Source organism: Halichoerus grypus, chromosome 9 (genome assembly GCF_964656455.1).
Source record: "Halichoerus grypus chromosome 9, mHalGry1.hap1.1, whole genome shotgun sequence".
NCBI classification, from domain to species: Eukaryota; Metazoa; Chordata; class Mammalia; order Carnivora; family Phocidae; genus Halichoerus; species Halichoerus grypus.
In genome coordinates this window covers 110,125,089-110,148,076 of record NC_135720.1, presented here as the reverse complement: position 1 = coordinate 110,148,076, position 22,988 = coordinate 110,125,089, and the positions used below count along the sequence as shown (strand labels likewise).

The following is a 22,988-nucleotide window of genomic DNA, read 5'->3' as shown; positions in this document are numbered from 1 at the left end:
GAACAGGTCCTTTTTCTCTGCTTCTTGGGAATTTTTACTATTCTCTGAGTATTATTTGTGAAAATTAACCTAATTTACAGTTCTCCCCATGGAGTCTTCTAATCCTGTTGAAAGAAGTTTAAAAAAAAAATAACTTTAGGGGCGCCTGGGTGGCTCAGTTGGTTAAGCAACTGCCTTCGGCTCAGGTCATGATCCTGGAGTCCCTGGATCAAGTCCCGCATCGGGCTCCCTGCTCAGTAGAGAGTCTGCTTCTCCCTCTGACCCTCCCCCCTCTCATGTGCTCTCTCTCTCTCATTCTCTATCTCAAATAAATAAATAAAATCTTTAAAAAAAAATAACTTTAAATAAAACCAAGTCCCAGATCCCTGAAACAATTCTACAAGGTCACATAAAGAGAGAAGGATTGTTATTCATGTACATGTCTCAGAGCTTAGGGAGGTATGGGAAGGGAAGTGGTAAATAGACGACTTTGACTGGTGAGACAAAATAAGGCATTTTTAATAAGAACCAAGGATGAAGTTAGGGAAGCAGAAGGACCCAATGATGGGAGAGTTTTGAGAAAAGAGTTCAGGTCTGGCCAAATCCAGTGCAGATTCTGCCTTTGGCAAGTGTCCTGCATACACAGGACATCCTTTCTCCTTTTGTTTGCCTGCTCAATCCCTTGGTCCTTTACGACTGAGTTCAAACCCTCTCTTCTGTAGGAACCCCCACAGCTATGTTCCTGCATAAGCTATATACTCCTTTATTATTACACTTATCGATACTTTACTTTAGCAATCCTTAGAAGGAGAGCAGACTGTGTCCTGTTCATCCTTTTATGCCTGACAGCTAACCTAAGTGCCTACAGTATAGCAGGTGCTCAGTGCATGTTTGTTGAATGAATGTCCACATGAATAAATGCTGTAAGTAACAGAGTAGTACTGAGGAGAGTGAAAGCATGAGAAAAAAGATTCTGACGCTCAACCAGAGAGCTGCTGTCTGAACTTGATCCTGGGCCTAACTGCTTAGGAAGCAACTATCAGCACCACCAAATATAGTTCTTGCCCTTCCAGAATGAAAAACAGACAACGGCTGTTTGTGGCAATAATAACAGGTCATTAGTGTTATTAACATCATCTCATACAATAGGCTTATTAAAAGACACTAATTTACATTCTAAAATTATAAAATAAAATGCAAAGGAAAAGGACAACCCTGTTCTGTTTTCTCATATTCCAACTCCTCCATTGCACACACAAAAGTTCGGTGTGTTATTACCCTTTAAACAAAATGAAACAAAAAAGCCTGGATGCAATTGAATAACTTAAGCACAAGCAGCCGTGTCTCAAAGGTCTTACTGAATATAAAACACAGCGGGTTTTTTTTTTTTCTTTTGGCCTAATAAGAGGATTGTAGGTGAAAATAAATAGAGAATTTCTAAACCTTAAAAAAGAAAAACAGCAATTCAGGATGTGAAGAGATCTCGTGAAGAGACTCCATAATATATAAGTATATTTCTAAATACAGTGGAAGCAAAACAAATCAGGAGGTAAGAACATCAGGCTCACTATGTAATAATAAAGTCTAAAATGATCTTATTAGGAACTAAAGGGCCGGAAAATTCAAAGCTCTATTGACAAACTGACAAAACATACCTAGATAAAGGATTGCTACACTCCCTTTGGAGCATTTTAAAAGTGAAAACGTCCCCAATTGTTCAGCATCCTCATCATCCTCATCCACAGGGTCAGTAGCCTTGTACTCGGGGCGGCTGTGCCCAGGGCTAGCAGAGCAGGCTGGGGCCACTCGGGGCCCTCTCTCCTGGCATTCCTGGAAACTGCTGCTGCCCAAGAGGCAGCAAGAGCTCCTTCAGGGCTGTATGTCTCCTCCTCGGCTACACCAGAGCTGATTCTTTACCTCATATCCTGCAGAGGCAATGTAGGACTGTGGTGTTAACTGTGCACTCCGAGGGACCTGCAAATTTAGCTTCTCTAAGGCTCAATTTCCTTGTTTGTAAAATTAGGTGGTTAGTGGCATTTCTCTCGTGGAGCTATTGTGAGGATCACACAAGGTAATGATGTGTCTGGCCAGAGACGACGCTCAATCAATGTTAGACTGTCCCCTTCCTGTCGCTCCCGAGCTCCTGTAATCTTGTCTTTTCCTCATCCTCCTTTCTTCTGCTCCCTGAATCCTTATAAATATTTAATGGCTCGATCTCCTTTGAGTTCCTCTTCTATTTATTTCAAAATTCCAAAGGAAGATTTAAAAAAAAAACACCTTATTTGTATGAAACTGAATAATTGTCCTACAGAGGCCCACATATGTGCTACCCTGTGTGGATGAGGAGTCAAGAGCCGGCTAGTACCTGGAAGTCTATCTACGGACTTCGGACGTAATTAATGCTTCACATGAGCTGAAAGACTTAAATGGTACAAACAGTTTCACGCGTTACTTCACAAATCACAGACTTCAGAACAATTTATATATAAATACCGTTTGATTAAAAAAGAAAAAAAGGCAATTTCAACCTCTCTTTGGCCACAAGTAAAACTGTTATGATTTAGTGACACCATGTGGCTACATTTTGCTTTGCAGTCTTAGAAGACAACGTTCCTCTGAACGCAGGGTTGCTCTATGCTAGTTCAATTATGACATCAGCGTTGTAGGAAGGGGTACAATTCAAACTAAGTAGGAATGAAAATGATTACTTTTTTAAAGTGAAACTATTCCTTTTTCCTTTATATCTGAATAAGGCATTTCTTGAATTCTGAAGACGACAATCACATAAAGAAAGTAAAGGCTCAGCATAGTTCTAGCTACAATTCTAAAGCATCCTGGTCAACCAATGAATAATGTAAAAGTGCCTTCCTTTAAAAGTAAATAAATATATCAATGCCCAGTTATGGGGGCAGGGAAGATCAAGAGAGAAAAGAAAGACACACAGCTTTTGTACCATGTGAATACGGTTGGGAAAGAATGCTTCCATAAATAGCAATGTTTATTTTCTCATTTGTTTTATGTCCTGTAGATCTACAGCACTGTGTAGGTACTATAGTCTAATGAAGATGGGTAAAAAAAATTATACTGCTCTAATGATGGCAGGGATGAGGATGGACCTGGAATGTATGGTAGCAATAAAAGAGATTAAAGTGCCCTATACCAAAACACAGTACAGTTTTACTATTCATCTAATGAGGCCTCCTACAGTAGACCCGTTACTCCTGATTAACAGTCAATGTACACCGAAAAAAGGCTAAATATCTAAAACAATGACCAGAAAATATCACTCCTTTCACCTCAGTCAAAAATACCATCTCCCCTCTCGGGCCTTCCCGGACCACCTATTGCAAATATCTCCCCCCCCACACCCACACATGCCTTCCCCTGAACCCAGTCCCTATCACAGTACCATCTTTACAACACTTAAAACGATTTGATATGTTCTTCTTACTTGTTGAGATTGGTTCCTACCAGATTCCATGACAGCAGAAACCGTGTTAGTCTTCTTCAGGTGTTGTGTCCTGGGTATCAAGTACAGCATAACACAAAGTAGGAGCTTATTTTGGAATGAGTGAGTGATGAATGAATGAACAACAGATGAATAAATGAAGAAAAATCTATTTCCTTAGCTGGTGGAGCATGCCTAAATTTCTTGTTGTACGTGAGAGTAGAACCATGCTAGTGAGATGTTTATCATCATTTATGGCCTCTAATGCGACCACTGAGACCAGAAGACAGGCTGGCAGATGCTCTATAACACCCTTCCTTTTCTCCATGACACATTTGGCACATTATAATATCTCATTCTAAGAAAAGAAAAAAAGGAGGGAAGGGAAACTACAATAATTAAAACACTTTCAGCTATAGGCAAAGAAATCAGTTAAACAGAGTAGAGTATATGCTAGAATTTAGCGTATGATAAATATGACTATTCACATTCCTGTGGTAAGTAACAATTATTAAATAGTCCTCATCAACTGACTATCCTTACCTAAAAACACACACAAAAAATGTTCTGGCTGAATTAAACATCTAGATATAAAGATGAAAATAACAAATAGTAGAAAAAACTTATAAAAATATAACATTCTTTAATGCTGGGGTGAGAAACACCTTTCTAAACATGATTGCAAACCACCAGAGATCAAAAAAAAAAAAAAAAAATTAAGAGATTGGACTACATTTTTTAAAAAGTAAAATTCTATATGGCAAAAAGTACCAGTAAAACAGTAAAAACTAAAAACAAATTGCACAATACATGACAAGCAAAAAGATGGTATATATATATATATATATCAGTATATCAAAATAAAGTTCTGATAAGACAGAAAAAGATAACTGCCTCAGAATAAAAATATGCAGAAGATAAAAATAGGCTTTTCATAAATGAGAAAGAACAAATGGCCATTATTAAACAATACTGTACCTCACTGATGATAAAAGAAATCTAAATTAAGATTTTTTTTTTTAACAAATCATAGCTCACACTGGCAGTGTTGACAAGCCTGCAGTGGTTAAGGGCTCAGAGACAGAGCATTTTCATGTGCTATTGGTAGAAACTGGATACAACTTTACCAGAGGACAAGCTTTACCGATATTTAAAATATGTCCTACATTATAATTTGATAATAAAAATGTCATGAACAAGACATTTCCATGGTGGTACTTAAAAACAAAATGAAAGGCAGAAGCCCGGTCTTGCTTGAACTGTGGCCATCCCTCCAGGGCCTTCTCTGGCCTCTCTTCAGTAACTGCCCCTTCGGACTCCGCTCTCCTGTCTCTGCCCAGCCCCTGCAGCAAAGGCGTTTGCTGTCTACTCTTTTCTTCCCTCTCTCAACAGGCTGCACTTTCAGGTGCTATTCCTTCCCTCAACTCCTGGGTTTTGCCCCAGAAACACTTTTGTGATTCCAGCTACCAGCCACCTGCAGGCTCTGAAATCCACCTCTACCCCTCACACCCATGTTTTCAAGTCTTCTCCTATTTCGGCAACATTATATGGCTGCCAAATTACCAGCACCCTGTTGAGAAACAGCCAGAAAGTGTTTTAAAACACCTCAGGGCACTCCATATTTGCCACTCCTTATTAGTATTTTTTGTTCAGCCCTGGGCTCTGGCATCCAGGAAAGCCGTGGAAGGGCTTGAAGAGAGCTTCCTAGATAGCCAAGAAGACAATGTAAAGCTGAAGCAGAAATGGCCTTTTCCTGAGAAAGAGAAAGCTGGTGAGACAGAACACGGTTCTGAGAGCATATGAAAGACCATACTAATAACATGGACAAGTCCCTTTTCTTCATCCCCAGGAAGGAGCTGAGCGGGGGGAGTTATTAGTCTAGGCTTTTGGCCACACAGAGCAGTCCCCACTTAACCTACAACGCATTCCTAAACAGGACCCAGGAGGACAGAGCAGATCATTTCTGTCCGTTCACCATTACGGTTGGAGCAATCACTCTGGCTTTGAAGCCTGACGTTATCCTATCTATTGCCACTAGATAATGTCCACTACTTAGTGAGGTGAAGAGCGGACTGAATTGCATTCCACAGATATATAAATGGCAAACTGTATGCCATATATATTTTGCTACAATAAAAAAAAATGCTTTACCAAAATGAAAATACATTAAAACTGTTGGGAACACACCACTGGGCAGGTTATAAAGATGGAGCAAACCGTTTAAGGCATGTTTTGGACTGCTGTGTATGGACTGGCAATCTGGAAACGTGTCGGGGAGACTAGGCTCCTGAGGTCAGGAAAAATTTCCTCACAGTGAGCACCACCACGGCCAGAGAGGATGGCAAAAATGGCTCTTTTTCTCTGAAGGTCAAACACCAGTTGAGAGTCTCAAAATTTAGGGAAAAAAAATAATAAAAACAATTTTAAAATAATAAAAATAATAAAAACAAAAAAAACAATAAAAATAAAAGCCACTAGTGACTGAGCCTCTACTTTGGGCCAGGCCCTGTAGTCCATGTTTGTACACATGCTATGTCATCTAAACCCTCCACAGCAGACTCATAAATGCTGTTGTTATTCCTGTTTTTTTACTGGTATAGAAGCAAGGGCTTGGAGAGGCACAACTTTACTAAGATCACCAGGCCAGGATTTGATGAAATCAGAGAGTGAGAAGAGCTCTATCTAACTCCATAGCCCATGTTTTTTTGTTTGTTTTTGTTTTTTTTACTACACAGTGCTAATTTACATGCAATCCAGCCAAGACTCAGAGAGAGGTAGGTAATCTCACACTCCCCAACTCACAGTGTCTCTCTTCTTTTGTGAATATATTTGATGTAATCTTTCCTCAATACATGATACTCATATCTTTCAGGATTAACATCAAAATTCAGTTTCCTCATGAAAATATAGAAAGTTACATTTGTAAACCATGTACCGAGACCTTTCTAGCAGTGATACACATTTTAACAAATACATGGATAAAAAGTACCAATGAATATATATACATATTAATACTGAATCCATCTCTCCTCATTATACAGTTAGTGCCTTGACCCCATGAACCCTGTGCTAACATTTAGAGTACTTACTGCATACTAGATCATAGCCTGAGTATCACGCAAGAATACTAAAAGATCACAATCCATACTCCTTACTTCCAAGAAGTTTTAATTTTAGTATCAGAGGCAAGACAAATACTCAAAGGATACTGAAAAACAAAGGTGACATACAAATGTGCAACTTAACTAAATAAGGCAAAGTGAAAGAATTTATATGTGCCCAGTGAAGTCCCTGGAAAATGTGTATTTAGAACATTATTTAGATAGTCAATAAATGATTGTGAAGATAAGAAACACCAAGTATAGGGGCTCCTGGGTTGTCAGTTGGGTGACCAACTCCTGGTTTCGGCTCAGGTCATGATCTCAGGGTCATGGGATCCAGCCTTGTATTGGGCTTTGTGCTCAGCATGGAGTCAGCTTGAGACTTTCTCTCCCTCTCCCTTTGCCCCTCCCCCCTGCTCTCTCTCTCACTCTCTCTCTCTCTAATAATAAATAAATAAATAAATAAATAAATAAATAAATAAATCTTACAAAAAGAAAAGAAAAGAAACACCAAGTATAAGACACCCTTGGATAATCAACGGAGACTTTTCTTAGGTTCATTTTTAAATATTACCCAAATCCCAACCTATTACAAAAGGCAGAGTTTATAAAGGAACGTAGTAATATATGTTAACATGGTTATAAATCTTTTTAATTTTATTTCTTAACTAATATGGATATCACGACTCTTTCCTTTTCCTGTTGTCACTATCTCTAGCATCACCTTTGCTCAATTCTTCTTGACCACAGCTGGGGACTGGCTGTACCAAGATAAAAACCAGCATTATGAGCACAGCCAATCTCTGTAACACATAAAAGTTACATCAACAAAAGCAAGGCCACACAGAAGAAACAAAATAACAAATGGGGAGTATAAATAAATAATGCCCATTAATAAAGAAGGGGCAGTATATTTTGTAAAAGCCATAGATCATGACCGAGGGCACACATCTCCCCCTCCATGCAGCAGGAGTTTTCAAGTGGGTAAAGCTCACAGACTCTGTCATGGCTAGTATTCTATTCATGATGATTTGTTCTGGGAGTCATGTTCCTCTTGTTTCAAATTAAATGCAAACACACAGTCCTTCAGTCCACATCAGATGCTTTGGTTGCTATGCTGCTTATTTTTTAATCCAATACAACCATAATAACCTGAGTCAATGCAGACTCAATCTCCTCCAAGCTGGGGCGCCTCTGTCACTCTCAAAATATCCCTAGGCAGCTCTGAGATACAAAATCTTCACTCAATTTCTTGTCCCTCTCATTTTAATCCATTCAAAACTCCTCTGATAAAAGAGCAACTGCCAGACCTGCAACACTTTAGTCTCTCTTTGGGGAAATGAAATTGATTTTCTTCATTTTCACACAAGAGGATCCCTGGGTAACAATATTGTGTCCAGTCACACCCATAATAATAAAAAAAAAATGGAGGCAACATTCTTTATTGTACCAGAACACTGAAAGGTTTTGTGGAGTTCCTTTGGTGGAGGTAAGAATTCAGCCTGATGCTGTTAGATCGTAAGTTTACTAAGTATAAGGGTGTCTTCTGACCGAGAGAATAAGTGCTATGGGGCATCCCCACCTGTTCCAAATCAGCCACAGTGGGAGGTCAGCTGGGGTCATGGATGAGGGTGGGGACAGAAGGGGGTAAGAGGCCAGATCCACATTGTCCCTGGTTTACACCCACCATACACCTTTCCTTCACCTCTTGCCACACCGGACTAAATGAACCAATCATTTTCTGCCTTTGATCTTTTGACTTTAAGGTAAGGAATACCTGAGGGCAATTTCCAAGGGGAAAATTACAACAGGAAAAAAAAAAAAAAAACCAGCAGAATTTCGGGGCCTCTGTCTACCTTTCCCAACTCTCAAATTCATTAATTGTACGGGTTTTATAGAATTTCAGAAAGTTTAAAAGATGGCTTAAACCTAAAGGAACAGTATGAAATATCAGAACAGTAGCTCATCAACACTTTTTAAAAACAACCTTCCATGGGGCTACAATGCATAAAAACAATAAAAGCTAAGGTGCTCTGGCTGAAGGGAGGCTGTGAGCCTGGAGCCCCACCAGCTCAACCTCCCCTGCTCCAAACCCAACCCACTAGACACACTTGTTCTGTCAAACTCTGCTGATAAGCACTGACCTAGGAAAAGAACACAGATATTCAGAACGTGCACACTAACATCCAAAAATCTCCTCCTGGCCCTGAGGACTACCGGGGAAGCCTCCAGAAATATCTCCCGTGGCGTTTGTGGGAAGAACGCAGCCCCTAACAATCACTCTGCTTTCAGTGTCTAGCATGGAGCTTAAAGAGCATCTCCACTTCTCCCGTGTTCTCTGTCCCTTCTTGTTCACTGCATGTCTTCTGCATAAGTATGGCACAAAACACTGTGGATAAACAGTTCCACAGTATACTCTAGAATTAAGATGCTTCATTTTCCATATTTTCCCTAAGTTTTTTAGTTGGGATGCATCTGGTAGCTGATATCCTGAAAAAGTCTTCTTCTTTGAGACAAAAAAAATGTAGCCCGTTTCTCAAGGTTCACATCTCCTTAAATAAACATCAAAATCATTAATTAGCCAGGAGAACTAACCTGCAGACACGGGCTGGAAAATACAACTTTTGCCAAGAACGACACAGATACTGTGAATGATCAATCACTCTGATCCAATCAAGTTCATCCATTGATACTTCAATGAAGTATGAATAAGACCTATGAATCAAAAGGAAAAACACAGAAAAAAGCACCATATTAAAATAACAAAACCAAGTTATACTTTAATAAAATGTTAAAAGATACAAAAAGTTACATACTGTTGTAACACACATTTTCTCCATAGCAATCCAATTATCATCAGAACTTTCTGCCTAACAATCAAATGCTGATAATACTAAAATCTGTATAGATCCCGCTATCACAGCATGCACCACAATGTACTGAAATGACCTCTCCGCATGCTTGTATGCCTTGTTAGATCACAAGCTGCCTGAGAACAAGGAGCATGCCATAGTCATCTTCATCTGTTCAGGGCCTAGCACCCTGTTGGGCACATACCCGACACGTAAGACATTTGTTCCTTTTCAAACAGAGCCAGGATGCCTTGCTTCCGCTGTACTAGCAGATTCAAGCCATGACAGAGAGAGGACAGAAAATCGAGAAGTCTGAGGTGCAACTTCTTCTACCCTCCCTAGTCTGGGTGCTCAGCCCTATTCTCTCAGGACAGCCAACTCAGAATGGTTCCCCGGAAAGGCCAGCTTATCTCCTGCTCTCTCCCAGTCTCCCACCATCCCACACAAATATGCAGCCTGAAGAAAAATAAATGACATGGGTGAAGAGATAATGCGCGTTTCTTTTGGGGACAACATAGAATTTGGCAGCTAATAATCTGGCAGTAATGAAAATAGCCCATCATCCTCCCCTAATCAGCTACCCTGGACCATTAGATGCTGGTCCCATACTGAACAAATCTATATTCCCCTGTCATAAGCCAAATTTAAATTTGAGATGCAGTTATTACTTGTACTGTAATATCAACAGGAACAATCTCAGAAGATTTAGGTGACCATAAATGTCAGCCTGCAACCAACAGTTGTGACCAGAAAAGGTCAGCTTATTTTGTGTCATCCCCTCATTTTCTGCTGTCCCCTCACTCCCATTCATTTTATCGCTCAGTCTCAAACTGGTTATAACCTTTTATTGAACCTCTCTGGGTTATCAGTAATGCAGGATATAATTTTACAACACATGTCAGAATATTTTGGGCTTAAGATTCCGAATTTTTCACCTTTGCTTAGAATGATAACTTCTGTGAGAAAAGAATTGCTACGTGGTCAAGTTAAGTCCCCCATGAATGTAATGCACGCACTAAAACAAAGTGGCCTATAAGTATTTAACATCATGGAAATGGTAACTACTTTCAGTCTCAAACATACTAACCTTTTCTTTTATTATCTTTATACTAATTTCAGTATTAATTAAATGAGTGAATATACGTAAAGCTTTGAGAACAGAACCCACCACATAAAAGTAATGAAAGTGCTATATAAGTATTATTGTTACACTGTTATTATTAATCCAGAGACTTTTGGAAATATGTGAATTAGCTCCATTTTGCCAACTAAACTTCATATTATATCCAACAAGAAACATATCAGGAAATATATTCTTTTTTTTTTTTTTAAGATTTTATTTATTTATTTGAGAGAGAGTACAAACCGGGAAGAGAGGCAGAGGGAGAGGGAGAAGCAGACTCCCCGCTGAGCAGGGAGCCCGACATAGGGCTCGATCCCAGGAACCTGGGATCATGACCTGAGCCAAAGGCATATGCTTAACCGACCGAGCCACCCAGATGCCCCTAGGAAATATATTCTTAATAAAGGAGAAACAGATAAAGATAACCTGGGCACCTCGAACACTCATCTCTATGGGAAATGCCGACTCCCACTTTGTGAAGTTTCCCTCATATTTGGTTCAAATGGCCTAAAAGGCCCAAGTGGTGGCCTGCGGTGCCAAGAGAAATGAATTACCATGCAAAGGTATCATCACCATTACTACTATGTCCTCCATGACCAGACTCAAAGAGGCATGAGTAGGGCCTAAGAGACTCTATACCACTTTCTGTGTATGTAGGGTTTAGGTTAATGATGGGCAGTGATGAGAGAGACAGTTCTTGGTCACCCAACTGCTCTGGTACTTTTGAGCATCACGGATGAAACCTAGAAACTATGGTGGGTGAAAGTGTCAGAGGTGCATCAGGGAAGGCAGAATCTTGAAGCTGCTACAAAACTGGGTGGTTCCAAGGCTGGAGCCCACCAAATATTTTTCACAAACTTCCTTTGTTTTGAGGATGATTATTTATCCACACATGAAAAGACAATTTTTTTCTTCATCCATAGGATAAAATGCATTTAAAAAGTTATAATATTCAAAAGTAAAGAATCAAGTAAATAAATAATGGTAACCCAGAAGGTGGAATACCAAACAACCATTAACAGTAGTATTTTAGAGGACTATTTTAAAGAGTAGAATGTTCACAATGTATTAATTACAAAGTGAAGTTAACCTTTACACATTTCATTTTTATTTTGTAAAACTATGTGTGGTTTTACAGGTTTCTGTTTTGTGTATGTGTATGTGTGTGTGACTAGTTAAATACATACAAAGTTATATAGATATATACTAGTTAGACATATATACTTGATAGATATATACAAAGATTATTAATGGCCAGTGAGATTACTAATGATTTCTACTTTCTTCTTGGTGCTTTTCTATATTTTCTACGTTTTCCATGATAAACACATATTCATTACTTTTATAAGCAGAAAAAAAGCAAAAAACATTTCTTTAAAAGGAATATAGCCTTTAACTCTTCCCCCAGAACAAAACTTCAAGAGAAATAGTGAAACAATCCCAAGGAAATAAACCACCAAATGTGTAAAACGAAAATTAGGCTGACTCAATCAAACATAATGTCATTTTCTGTCCAAGTCATGCTAATCACTCACCGGCTATCTCGGTCCCACAGGAGTATCCGTATGTGATTGATGATAGATGGCTGACCTAGCTTAATCTCAATGCCAGAACGGCAGTCATCATCAATTGGGTGCCTAGAAAATCCATGATCCAAATCGTAATTTTGAGTATCGCCATCTAACAAGGCGGACTTCAGCTCCCCTTTCACAACCTGGGCTCCATACTTCATGGTTGCAATATTTTCTTCTGGGACTACAATTAAAAACAGAAAAAGCAAGGGCAATGGTTACTTGGTAAATTATTCTATATTGTGGGCAAAAAGACAAAATTCTAGCATTCTAGTTGATTCTACCATGTGCATTTCATTTAAAAATGGCAGAGACAAGTCTGTGGAGATAGAAGATGTGAAATGTCTATGAGGATTAAGATACCACCCACAGTTTACATTTAATGACACCACCAAAGCCACAGAGTGCCTAAGAGTAATGTTATTAAGAAAAAGTTGGTAATACTAGAAAAAAAAATGTACTAGGACAAACAAATCAGCTCTGAGTTCACTCTATTAGTAGCTTAATTTAATATCTACTGGACAAAACTGGCATAGAAGATGACATGTACCTGCCATTTGGACTGAGGGCAACATATAAAAGCAAAACAGACAGACCAGATATCTGATAAAAGAACAGAAGACGCATTCCAATACAGCAGAGCTGCTGGACATGGACCATACACAGACATGCTGAAGCAGTTAATCTAGCTTGATCATCATCTAGCTAAAAAAACAGTAACATGTGTAAAAGAAGGTATATTTGCACTTCACCTGAGCATTTTTAAAAATGAAAATTCAGCCTGTCATTCAAAATCAGTATTATGGTTATAATTAAACCCTCTCCCCTCTCCCACACTAGATTTATTAAGTGTCAGTTGTTCCTGGAACTCTGAAGTCCTCTACGCAAAGCTTGCTTCACAGATCTGGAGCCTGTCCTCTAGGTGCCAACGTTCTAACTGACACTCTCCATGGAGAGACAGGAGGCAGCATAAAGTAGATGTGAAGAGCTTGAGCTTCAGAGTCAGAGTTCAAATAGTGGCTACACCTCTAACCAGGCGAATCACTTTGGGGAAGTCATCTTCTCTGAACTTCAGTCTCTCCAAGAGGGCAATACCTAGACATGGGTGTTTTTCTTGTTGGAAGGATTAAATGAGATGATGTTTGCAAAGCACATAGTAAGCTCTAAAAAAAATTATCAGAATTATTATAAAACATATACTAAAAAACACACAATAATAAGAGAACTAAGCAAGTTTATAGACTATAAATAAATGCTGAATTCTCACAGTACATATACATCTTGTCTATGTGATTTAAATAGGGGAAAGTGTGAGCTATAATTAGGCTCTTAGGGAAAGGGGGTAAGTAATTCATCACTGCATATTTCTTCAAAAATGTGGGTTTTAAAAAAAAATTTTTAGGGGTGCCTCAGTGGCTGTTGGTTAAGTGTCTGACTCTTGATTTTGGCTCAGGTCATGATCTCAGGGTCGTGAGATTGAGCCCCACGTCAGGCTCCTCGCTGGGCATGGAGCCTGCTTAGGATTCTCTCTCTCCCTCTACCTCTGCCCCTCCCTCCCCCCTGCTTGCACACGCTCTCTCTCAAAAAAGAAAAAAAAATTAATTAAAAACATTTTTTGAACAAAGCCAGGTAAAGGGAATGACTCCAGAAGATGACAATAAATGCAGCTGACAAATGGGGGCTGGGGTGGGTCTATTTAACTTGCAAAAGGGTAAGGCAATTCAGAAAAAAAAGCAAAATGAAACCTAGTCATGTTCAACCTCTGTTGTGCTTAAGTGATACAGGTTTATAACTTCCTGAGTTCTATTAGTTCATGGTAATCATACATATTCTTCATATTTATTTCTCATTTAACAAACCTTATTAATTCCTTTGATTCACTCCTCAAAATAACCCTTTGAGTGAAATACTATTACATGTCCATTTCACAGATAAGGAAGTAGGGGCAGAGAAAGGCTGGATGAACTTTGGTGCCTACGGTCACACAGCCAGCCAGTAACAGAGCTGTGATTAAAACCTAGCAGTCTGCCTCCAGGAGCCCTGCCTGCCACCTCCGTCATAAGGGTTTCTGACGGGAAGACCATATTTTACGCCCTCTCTAATCCCTTCCCTGTAAGGTCGCCTGAGACTCAGAGGGAAAAAACAGAGTCTGATATAGTTTAAAATCAAACAAAGTTGTATTTAAAGTGAGAAGACCTACGTCTGAGACTCAGGCTCTACCACCCACTGCCCCTGACTGAGGCCTCTCAGTCTCTGAATCTGAATCTGTTTTCTCATCTACAAATAACGCTGTGTCCAACCCACCCACTGCGTTACTGTAAAGATCATACTACACATAATATATGCTATGGTACCCTGTAAGTATAAAGCATTCAGTCAAAAACACGTGGAGGAATCAGTCTGTACCAGGTACCATGGGAATACCTCAGAGAGTGAGACACAGATGGGCCCTGCCCTCCTGATGTCCCCAGTCTAGAGATGAAGCACTTCATAAGGCAAGCAAAAAACATTTCCCATTGACACTTTTCAGTGTCAGTAATGTGTAACCCTTGGTAAACAGAGATCTCTGTTCCCTTCTTGCTAGGTATAAAATGTGGGGGTCTGAAGTCTGTCGCTGCAGACCACTGGTAGCATCTCCACTAGTTCTCACACCACTAGTCAAGACCATGCTGAAAAGGGGGGAATTCAAGCTTTCGGATTTAGAAAGTGCTGCTACCCTTTGATTTTCTCTAAACATAAGCTTCTTCATCTCTAAAATTTATCAAGCTTGGAATAGCACACAGGCACAAGGATTTCAAGTGACTGTAACTAAAAGTCTAAAATGGAAATGAAATTGCTACCACAAGTCTAAAGTCCTCTTTTGAAGTTTATTTCAAGAGTGCTTGAGAACTTTTCTAACTATTCTTGATACAGATTCCCCGAAAGTACCTTTTACTTTAAAATGGGAAACATTTACACAAGTGGAAATTCTCTCATGGTGAATATAATCTGAGTATCTCATGGGATAAAAATACAACTCCAAGTATTTGTGTGTGTGCGTGTGCATGTGCAAAACCTAAGTTAAATTTAAGAAGAATTTAAGAAAAAAAAGTGATCATGAGATAATTCAAGTCATAATAAAACAACTCAAACCATAAATATTCTGCCTGTATCTATCAGTAGAGAACAGAGCTCTCAAAAAAAATATAGGGTGCTGGGATTAAACAACATAGCAGATAACAACACTTTTCTTTACATTTGTAATTTCAGATGCATTTTACAAACATGAAAAAAAATTAAGCATTTAAGTTCCATAGTTAGGCAGAAACAAGCCAATTATTCGAAAGGAAAGCTGCGGAGAAATGGAGTAGGACCTGCCGCCAGCAACGCAGTGCCAAAATCTGAGCAGTGCTCAGCTAATTATCTTGTGTTTTCCTTTAATTGCGTTATGTTCTTAATCATCCTTTGTTGAACTATCTACTACATCTAGGCTGAGACAGTTGTCCACTCCTGACGGGTCATTTGGAGCCACACTTGGTTCTCTGCCCACCGCAATCTCTTTACCTAATTCTGCACCCCAAATCACCTTGTACTCCCCAACCTGACTTCCCTGAACGATGTGTGGCTTCTCCCTTCCAGCAAATGTGGCATGACAAAGGGCTTTCTTGACAGCTCCTGTCTTCCCTAACTCTCCCCATTATCTCCACTCTCCGCAGGCCTCCTTTCCACATTTGATAGTACTGGTGCTCAAACACACCAAACACAAAACAGCAACAGAAAATAACCCAGGCAGGAGACTCTATAGAAGAACACTGGCTGTGTGAATCAGATCAGCACTTTGGTTCTGGCTCAGGCATCGATTTCACTCAGTTACTTTAGGCAAGTTACTTAGAAAGATCACAGAATGAAAACTTCTAAGAGCTGAACGGGACCTTCATCCTATGTATTTAAAGAAAAAACAGTTCCTAAGCCGCCTTCTGTGTGCCGGGCGGTGCTGGACTCAGCCCTCCAGCAGCTCATCATCTCATACAGACAAGTATGTATCAGACATAAAATGCCTCCACAGATGAGGACTCAGGAGGGATTCTTTGTGAATCCCCTAGTTTATCCACGAAGATACTATCAACTATAGTTGGGAAGATAAATAACATATATGTCAAAGAGTTTTAAAAATATTAAAGTTTCAGGGGCGCCTGGGTGGCGCAGTTGGTTGAGCGGCTGACTCTTGGTTTTGGCTCAGGTCCTGAGATCAAGCCCCACGTCAGGCTTTGCCCTCAGCCGGGAGTCTGCTTGAGACTCACTCTCTGCCTCTGCCCCTCCCCCTGCTCATACTCTCTGTCTCTCTCCCTCTCGAATAAATAAATAAAATCTTAAAAACAAAACAAAACAAAAGAATCTTTAGAGTGGAAGCTGTGATATGCTCCCTGCTATAAACATGAAGAAACAATATTGTCCTCTTTCCCAAAGTCTAAAATCTGAGACACACAAAACAAAGTATAACTCAGCCTGAACAGAAAAAAAAACTAACTTTCAAGGCAGAAATACCTCCATAGTTAAGATAAAACTAAGCATTAAGGGAACGGTCTGAGTGCAAATTATTCAAATACCCTAAGGAAAAAAATAATTTCATTAAAAATTAATTCCTTTCCCCAGGTGTATGTACAAAACTAGTCAAAACCACCTTCCCAGAAAGACTAACCATCACTGGTAAGTTAAACCATCCTTTGGATCCTCTTTTTTTTTTAAAGGAGGAAAAAAATTATTGTAATTTGGTTAAAATCCTCAGGATATGCAGCTCTAAGAGTTGAACCTTCCAGTAACCAGTATTAATAAACTCAAAGAAACAGTATCTGTGTTGCCCCTAATCCAGAATAGAACCTCTCCATAGTTCATGTAAAGTCCCAAAGACACAGAAGCTACACCCAGGGGAGAACAAAGAAACAAACAAACAAATTTGGTCAACAGTTTCAAAATAAGTGTAACTATCTTTCCAGAAGAGTCCAGGAAGACATCTGAAATTTTAGACCATGTTTTCCTAACAGTGAAGAAATGTGATAAAAGAAAATAATGGTATGTTTGGATAACATTTACTTAGAGAATAACTAACCTATCTTTTTAGGAGCTGATAGGGAAGTCATAAGCATCCTTAGTATTGATATTATGGATTTTGCTATCCATATAGTTAAAAAGTCAGAAAACCAGCCTATTTCATCATTTCTCAAGGTTAGAAGTTAGATAAAAGATTCCCAGACATTTGTATAATCTCTTCCTCGAGATCCCACTGAATTATCCCAAAATGAATAATTTAACATTTATGAGTAATAATTACAGTAAATCTATCAACCCAGAACTGAGTGTGCTCAGCTGTTTGATTACTCCCTTTCATGGTAATCTCACGGCTTTATTATAACCCAGGTGTGACACCTCCAATGACTAGCTGGTCAATTCTAAGCTACCACTAACTACATGAAGTGTCAAAAGCATGTCCTCACTCCTGCAAAAATGTCCCAAGACTATCTCTATAATGAATCCAGTTATAGGGCCCTATCAACACTTCAAATAAAGCTAGGGCAAGAAGGGAGAAAAAGAAACTTATATGAGTGGATCCAACAATTAGGACTTAGAAATTCTAAAATTACGCTACTCATCTTGTTACCTCTCCCCCTTCCATCCTCCCACCCTCTATCTAAGGCTGACCCTCTCCTAGGGCCACTCTCTAGCACCTCCAATCTCCTCCCAGATCTCTCTCAAGCTGTTCCCTCTAGCTGCCATACTATTTCTCTACTGCCTTTCACTCCAGTTCACACACTGGATGGTCAACATATTATATTTACTATCTTTTTAAACCCATGCCTAATTCCCCATTTAGCCAAGCTTCTGCCCAGACTACTCACCAACCGACCACAATTTATATCCCCAAGTTTTCTCTCAATTCTCATTCTTCTGATTTCCCAGCATCACTAGATACCAGCGACCACCCTCTCCATATAAAAGTTCTCTCCTCTGTTGGCTTCTATAACCCTACCCATTTTCTCCCTACCTCTCTAATTCTTCTTTCTCTACCTTCAGCCCCCTGGCTACTGGTCTTCTCCAAGTCTCAGACTTTTACTTCATTCTCTACACTCTACCCCAGGTCTCAACTCTTTCTTCACCAGCTCTGACTGCTTTCTAAGCACCAATAACATGCTTCCACTGCTATCAGACATTTCTCCGTGCATTCATTCACAGCATCTATACAGCATCTTAAATGTTGAGGATACAAAGATCAACAGACCTTACAAAGATCATCTCTGCCTTCAGACCAAAGACAAGTTAATAAAAATGTTTAAAACAATGTGATCAATGTGATAATTCCTGTACAGACATAGAGAGATGAGGAAGAACACAAATAATGATAATATAACAACGGTTTCCTAGACTGAGTTCACAGACATTATTTGCACACATTATTTCAACCAATTCTCATAACAATATGGAAACAACAGGAAATGCAAGACTAACAGTAAAATTCCTATGTAACTTAATACCAGGTCATACAATTAATAAGTGACTCATTCAGGATTTGAAGTCAAACTTGTCTGGCTCCAAAACTAATACTTTTTCTTCTATGCCCAATGAAAAGAAGTCTAAATCTGGTGAGTCACGAGAGAAGTCCAGACTAAGGACACCTATTTAAGACCAATCAGTATTCAAGAGAATGTCTGAACACGGTCAAGGAAAAGATCACTCAGGAAAATGACTAACATGGGACAGAACTTGGTACTTAGATGTTCCAGAAACCCTCAAAATCAGTAAGTCTAAAATCAAGCTCAGCATCTTCAGAGAACTACTAAATTTCATTAATGCTAAGACACATGTTTTTTTTCAAATTTTAACATTTCTGAAATTGGTATATAGACATGATGGTGTGTCATGGTTTAAATGGCAATACTGTTTCCTTTCTTAGTGGTACATAAAACAGTGGCACCTCAGAACTTCTGGTTTCTTAGATTTGATAAAATAAGGTAACTTCCTCCGAAACTTAATCCTCAAATTTAAATCCCTTAAACCACCAAGATCTAATTTTTTAGAATAATATCTCCTTTATACATACATACTTTCCCTTTTCCCTACTGCCACTCTAGTTTACGGTTGTATCAACCTCATGCAGGTCAACACCCTCCTCGCTGGTCTCCCTGAACTGGTTTTCCCTATTCTAGATCATCAAGTACAGCACCATGGATCAAACTTTCAAAACCATCATCGTACTCATGCATCTCTCCCTCTCGAAAATTAGCTTCTCATTGTGCATAAGCAAAATCCCAAGCTAGTTTGAAAGACTTCCACAATTTTGCCTGAACTGACCTTTATAGACGTCGATGTTTATGAATGCGAGCCTTCTGCTCTAGTCCACCTCTTCTGTTCCTGATCCTTCAAATGCTCTACCTTGTCTGTCAAACGTAACCAGTCCTCCCATCAGAACACACTCCACCCAATGCCACTCATATCCAAGGTCAGGGTTCACCTCAGGCTTCATAATCTCCATGAAATCTCCCTCAATCCTTCTAAGCCATATCCTCTTCTGAAATTTACAGCATGTGCTCACCTTTGACATGGTTGTACTTAACTTTTCAGGGGAGTATATGTCTTATTTCTGCAAGGATATTAAAAGGATCAAAGGTGGAGACTATATTTTGCATTTGCCCATCATAACTTAGTGGTTCATTACACAGCTGACCTAAACAGGTCTGCCTCTCCTCTCCACATCTTTCTGTGTGATGCTGGGCAAGTTACTTAACCTCTCTGTGCTTCAGTTTCCTCATTTGTACAATGGAGACAATAATGGTACCAACTTCAAAAGGCTGTTTTAAGAATTAAATGATCATGTAGAACTGTTATTGATACTTACAAGCACTTTATAAGCACTTCATAATTGCTATTATTTTTATTAATAAGATCACATAAGTGTTGGAAATGTAACACAAGTGTTAGCTATTACTATTATTTAGAATCTCCATGTTCACAGTACCTAAAATTATAATAAGTACATAGCATATACTCAGTGCTGATTTGATGGAGAAGGTCTTAGCATGAGAAGAAGCTTTTCAGGAAGTGTCTATTTCTGATTTTCTAGGGAATAGCTGAAGAAATCTTTCCAGGAATGGCAAGAAATACCTATTTGGGAGTCTACAAAGGCTCAACAATCTCTGGGGGAATCAAGAGGAGAATAAGAGGAAGCAGAGCTATATGTTCTTAGACCCACACATACCACATATACCTGCAACTAGAGTTTTGTAGCTCATTTTGTAGCTGAGACTGTCAGATGAGGGAGAAAACATCTTCATGAGATGAGGATAAACAGGTACTCACTGAGCATGCCTCTGTAATTGAGGTCCATATCCCGGCTCTCTGATCGAACTTTAATAGCATCCAGAATGGCATCGGGAGACAATAGTCCTGAAGGCCTCACAACGTTCAGAAGTTCAGTGAGGCTCATCAGAGGCAAACGCACAGCCTGCATGATTTCAGCATGATTCTCCTTTGAATTGTGCTTACACCAATTTAACAAGGCTAGGAAAATATCTTTCTCTGGGGCTGCAAATGAATCTCTTAATACGATGTTTAAAAGTGCTGTCTGAAAAGGATAAAAAAAAAAAATTCCAGTCATTACGGAGCTCAGCCATGTGCATGATCAATCAGCAAAACCTCACAGAACTGTGAGGATCACTTATACCTCAACAACTCTCTTCGACCATCTTCTTTCTTTAATCTTTGTGCCATGTACTCTCTTGCCCATCACGGCTCCATGAACAGCCATGGGCATCTAGTACCACTACATCAAATGTCTAGTCTTTCCCACACATGTGCACCTATCTTCAATAAAACAAGAAGAAAAATGGCAATACGAGGAGCTGTCATTCCATGCAGGCTCTCCAGGAGAGCTTACATTTATAAGTCGGTAAGATACACCTGGCATTTAAAATTTGAAATCTTCTGTTCCACGGTATTATTGCACTCCCATATTTCTGGTTCTCAGACTTCCAGACTGACCTCCAGCAACATTGGGGTAACCCTCAAAGACCTTGCCTCCAAAAAATTAAGTAGGAGAGTAAAAATCATAGTTTACACTCAGGCCAAAATATGTAGCTTTTCAAATAGGTTTTCTCATTTGAAATATTCAGGTCCTCAGAAGAACATAAAGAGGGAAAGGCGAGACCGGGGTTCAGAGAAAGATTTGGGCAAAATGGTCTATTTTTTTGAGCCAGCAAAAAAGAAAAAAAAAAAAAAAAGCAGTGACTTAAAACATCCGATGACACCTCAGATCTCCTTTATGAATTTTCCCTCCACAATAAGGAGTTATTAGTTGCACCTCTCTGTTGGAGAGATACAAAACCAAAAAACAGTATGCAACACCACAAAGGCACTTGACAGGCATCACTTGGAAAACACCACTCTGCATAGAACCTACCAGAAGAATCTTAAAAAAGAAAACAAAAGCAATTTGTCTCTCTTTTATATGATCTACATAGAGTCTCAGCAGCTGGAGGCGGGTGGCTAGACAGATGACCTCTTCCAGACCGATGGTTTTTATTTTTTTATTCTTAGTCTATGGCTCTCTTCCTACTGCACGGATCTAAGTAACGCGCCGCATGCCTGTAAAGTACTTGCAGATGTCGACACACCTTAGAAAGGGAGAGGAAGCCTTCACTGGAGAGTACCTCCTGAGCATTTCTGTCCATAAACATGCAGCACATGCAAGTTAACTTGGGAAGCGAGTAGAGGCTGGCAACATCAAAAGTCATGCAGACATTCTGAATGTTAAGTATGGTGCAGAGATACTCAGAGGTAGAATCCTCCAACTCTGGAAATCCATATTTATGAGCCAGGCTCAAAAAGTCCAGCAACACCTCCTCCTTCTCATCTGTCAGTGTTGCCCGCCCCGTGTAGATGTACTTAAGCAGCATCGTGAACGCTTCTGCAGTGGTGTCTTGGAGAGGGATTTCTGCTTCGGGCTGAGATTCTCGCATCCCACCATACAGTAATGCTCTGCATGTCAGAGAAGAAATGCATGAGGAAAACCTCAAATAAGAGTTGCTACAATATTATGAAATCATGCTTATCAGCATCTTGCAAACATAAATTTGTTTAATGACACAAAGATTCAGGTGAAGAAATGCATAGTAATCATTTTAAATAGTTCTCTAAAGAAAGAAAAATAATTTATAAACTATTTTGGATTAATTCTATAAACAACTGGACTAATGAAATATCCTGAGAGCTCAAATATGTAATAAACATTCATTAAGCAGAAAGATCAAAGTGCTCTTTTGAAAGAAACAGCGAAACCCATATAAACATATTAAAGGTCAATAAGGTGGTTTAAAAAGTAAAACTCTGTAGGAAAAGATATAATCAGATAAAAACAATTATACTCAATCAGGTGCCATTCTCCCCTGTCAGACTGGCAGAAATTAAAAATCCTGTTAACTATTCAGTACTACAAAGGCAATGGAATAACAGGTTCCCTCATGCAGCACTTTGAGCCCATAAATAGGCACCCCTTTGGGGAAAGTAATTTAAGTAATTTCTATTCAAATCTAAAATGGGCATACCCTTCAACTCAGTAATCTCACTGTTAGGACTCAATTCTAGAGAAATAATACAGCAAAGTAAAGATATATGTATAAGAATATATAGTGAAACAATGGAGGGCCGCCTGGGTGGCTCAGTCGGTTAAGCGTCTGCCTTAGGCTCAGGTCATGATCCCAGCGTGCTGGGACCGAGTCCCGCATCGGGCTCCCTGCTCAGCAGGGAGTCTGCTTCTCCCTCTGCCGCTCCCCCTGCTTGTGCTCCCTCTCTCTCTCTGACAAATAAATAAAGTCTTTAAAAAAAAAAGAAACAATGGAAACACTGAAAAAAATCTTAAATGTCCATCAACAGAAACATAATTTTAAA

General features: G+C 39.4%; 1 protein-coding gene across 3 annotated transcripts in view; it reads right to left on the bottom strand.

Moving 5' to 3' along the window:
- The window catches only part of BTBD9 (BTB domain containing 9), a 431,569-nt gene that overhangs the window by 365,548 nt on the left and 43,033 nt on the right, over positions 1 to 22,988 (bottom strand). For all 3 annotated transcript variants that reach the window (XM_078055382.1, XM_036094275.2, XM_036094276.2), the window contains exons 3-6: positions 21,716 to 22,079; positions 20,403 to 20,667; positions 12,039 to 12,258; positions 9,124 to 9,243 (exon numbers count right to left, since the gene is read on the bottom strand). In XM_078055382.1, the coding sequence (XP_077911508.1) occupies positions 9,124 to 9,243; positions 12,039 to 12,258; positions 20,403 to 20,667; positions 21,716 to 22,079 (969 nt within the window). The remainder of the gene's footprint in view (positions 1 to 9,123; positions 9,244 to 12,038; positions 12,259 to 20,402; positions 20,668 to 21,715; positions 22,080 to 22,988) is intronic.